The 2136-nt window shown below is 48.1% G+C and overlaps 1 protein-coding gene across 1 annotated transcript; it reads left to right on the top strand.

Moving 5' to 3' along the window:
• The first annotated feature begins 665 nt into the window (after positions 1-665).
• LOC125556582 (F-box/FBD/LRR-repeat protein At1g13570-like) lies at positions 666-1720 on the top strand. The gene has a single exon (XM_048719284.2). It carries the CDS (start codon positions 691-693, stop codon positions 1552-1554), a length of 864 nt encoding a protein of 287 aa, XP_048575241.1. The 5' UTR covers positions 666-690; the 3' UTR covers positions 1555-1720.
• Positions 1721-2136: the final 416 nt, after the last annotated feature.

Consider the following 2136-nt stretch of genomic DNA (forward strand, 5'->3'; position numbering starts at 1 on the left):
ACTCCGCTTCCGGAGCAGCCGGAGCAGCAGTTTAAGGCCTCTTTTGGTTCATAGGATAAGATTATCGTAGGAATAGAAATTTTGTAGGAAATGAGATGACATGTATCTCAAATTCTATGAGTAGGAATAGGAAACGAGATGTCATTTAGTTGACCCCAATTTTTTTTTCCATTGAGTCTAGGCTTATTTTTATTTTCCTATAAAATATGAAGGATAGGAATCGATCCTAAGTAGGAATAGGAATCTATTCCTATGAACCAGAGGACTTTAAAGGAAAAAATCTTATAAAAATCCTATTCTCTAGAATTTTTATAAAATTCCTTCAAACCGGAGCGAAGAAACAGGTAATTCAGGGATCCTTGGATTTGGCGGAGCCGTTGGTTTCCCGAACAGCTCAGAAGTTGGGTCGTTTGATCAGTCAGTCGAAGTCTGTAGTACTCGATGGCAGTGCTTGCACGAGTCAGTCGTTTTGGGGTATCGTGTTGCGTAATCAAGAACGAACGGATCAATTTCCTAGACCGACGGAGTTAATTTAGTCCAAGGATTAGTACTCCCTATTTTTCTTTGATGTGTTCACATCTGTAAACCGTCCGCATTCCACTCTCTATAAATACTAGCTTGAGTCGAGCTGCTCAGTGGACGGAAGAAAAGTTGTGAGTTTTGAAGTTGCTGCATTCTTTCTGGGCGGCCATGGACGGTGGTGTGGCTGCCGCCGCTTCCGTATCCAAGAAGACGAAGCAGTGGCTGAACAATCAAGACCTCATCAGCGACCTCCCTGACGAGATCCTCGACATCATCATCTCCCGCCTCCCCACCAAGCCAGCGCCGCGGACAGCCGTCCTCTCCTCCCGGTGGCGCCACCTCTGGCGCTCCGCCCCGCTCAACCTCGCCGTCGACCGCCGCCTCTCCGGGTGGGAGCGCGACCGCATCGCCGTCGTCTCCAAGATCCTCGCCGCACACGCTGGCCCTGTGCGCCGCCTCTCCCTCCACGACATCGTCTGCCTCCGCCGCGGCATCTATACCAAGATCGACCGCTGGTTCCGGTCCCCCACCCTGGATGGCCTCGAGGAGCTCGACTTCACCTCCAACGGCTCTTACTACGGCGACGGCTACGGAGGCGACAGGCCACCGCGCCCGCTGCCGCCTTCGGCCCTCCGATTCGCGCCCACGCTGCGCGTTGTCAGCATCGATTGCTGTGATTTTCCTGAGATTGATGCTGCCCCTGCGCTCCTTTTCCCTCGGCTGAAACAACTTAAGCTGCACAAGATCGCCATCTCACATGCGGCCATCCACCGCCTGCTCGCCGGCTGCATCGTGCTCCAGAGCCTGGAGCTTGGATCGATCCATGGGCTCAACACTGTCTGGATTGTCTCCCCGACTCTACGAAGTATTGTTTTCTCTGTTTCTTACCAGTATTACAGAGCAAATGTGATGCTTCAGAAGCTTGTCATTGAGGACGCGCCATGCCTTGAAAGATTGATCCCACTTGGGGAGGGCCCCAGGATAATCAAGGTCATCTCTGCACCGAAACTGACGGTGGACTACTGCCTTTGATAGCTTAGTATGCAAGTGATGTTGGCGGGTTTGATGCCCTCTCAAGAGAATATCAGGAGATAGATGCTCCATTTATGTCGTCATATCTTTCGTTCCAAGCATCCCGATGTCTTCATATGTAATGATCCTTTGCTGCTACTACTGTCTTAGTGTATGTATGTTACCTGCAGGAAACTGAAACATCATGCACCTATTTATGGTTCCATCACCCAAATTGCTGAAATGTGGTCGATTGTGTTATTTCAGAATTTTGTTATACTTGCTTTTATGTATGTACTATGTAGTCTTGTTCTTGAAGGAAAAATCGATGTGGGATATGGCAGACGGGTGGCATCTTCCTTTGTCTCTGAAAGTGTAGGTAAAAGACCTATATTGTTTGCAAGATTATTACGCAAAATCTGAGAATAGCTTACCAAGTACTAGAACGTTTCAATCTGAAAGATTATGTTTTAGTTTGCATTGTTTTGGTCTCTGTTAGGTGAAGTCTGTAATTATTTGGTCTATGAAAGAGCATCCAAAACAGCTACGATTTGATATGCAAAGTGCTGGGCAAAGTCTTAGGAATTATTTCATTGTCGTGAA

This window comes from Triticum urartu, chromosome 5A (genome assembly GCF_056163025.1).
Source record: "Triticum urartu cultivar PI428250 chromosome 5A, HENAU_Tu73, whole genome shotgun sequence".
NCBI classification, from domain to species: Eukaryota; Viridiplantae; Streptophyta; class Magnoliopsida; order Poales; family Poaceae; genus Triticum; species Triticum urartu.

What these genes read in the sequence shown, in the direction of transcription:
- LOC125556582 (XM_048719284.2), top strand. Translation starts at nt 691, where the DNA reads ATGGACGGTGGTGTGGCTGCCGCCGCTTCCGTATCCAAGAAGACGAAG.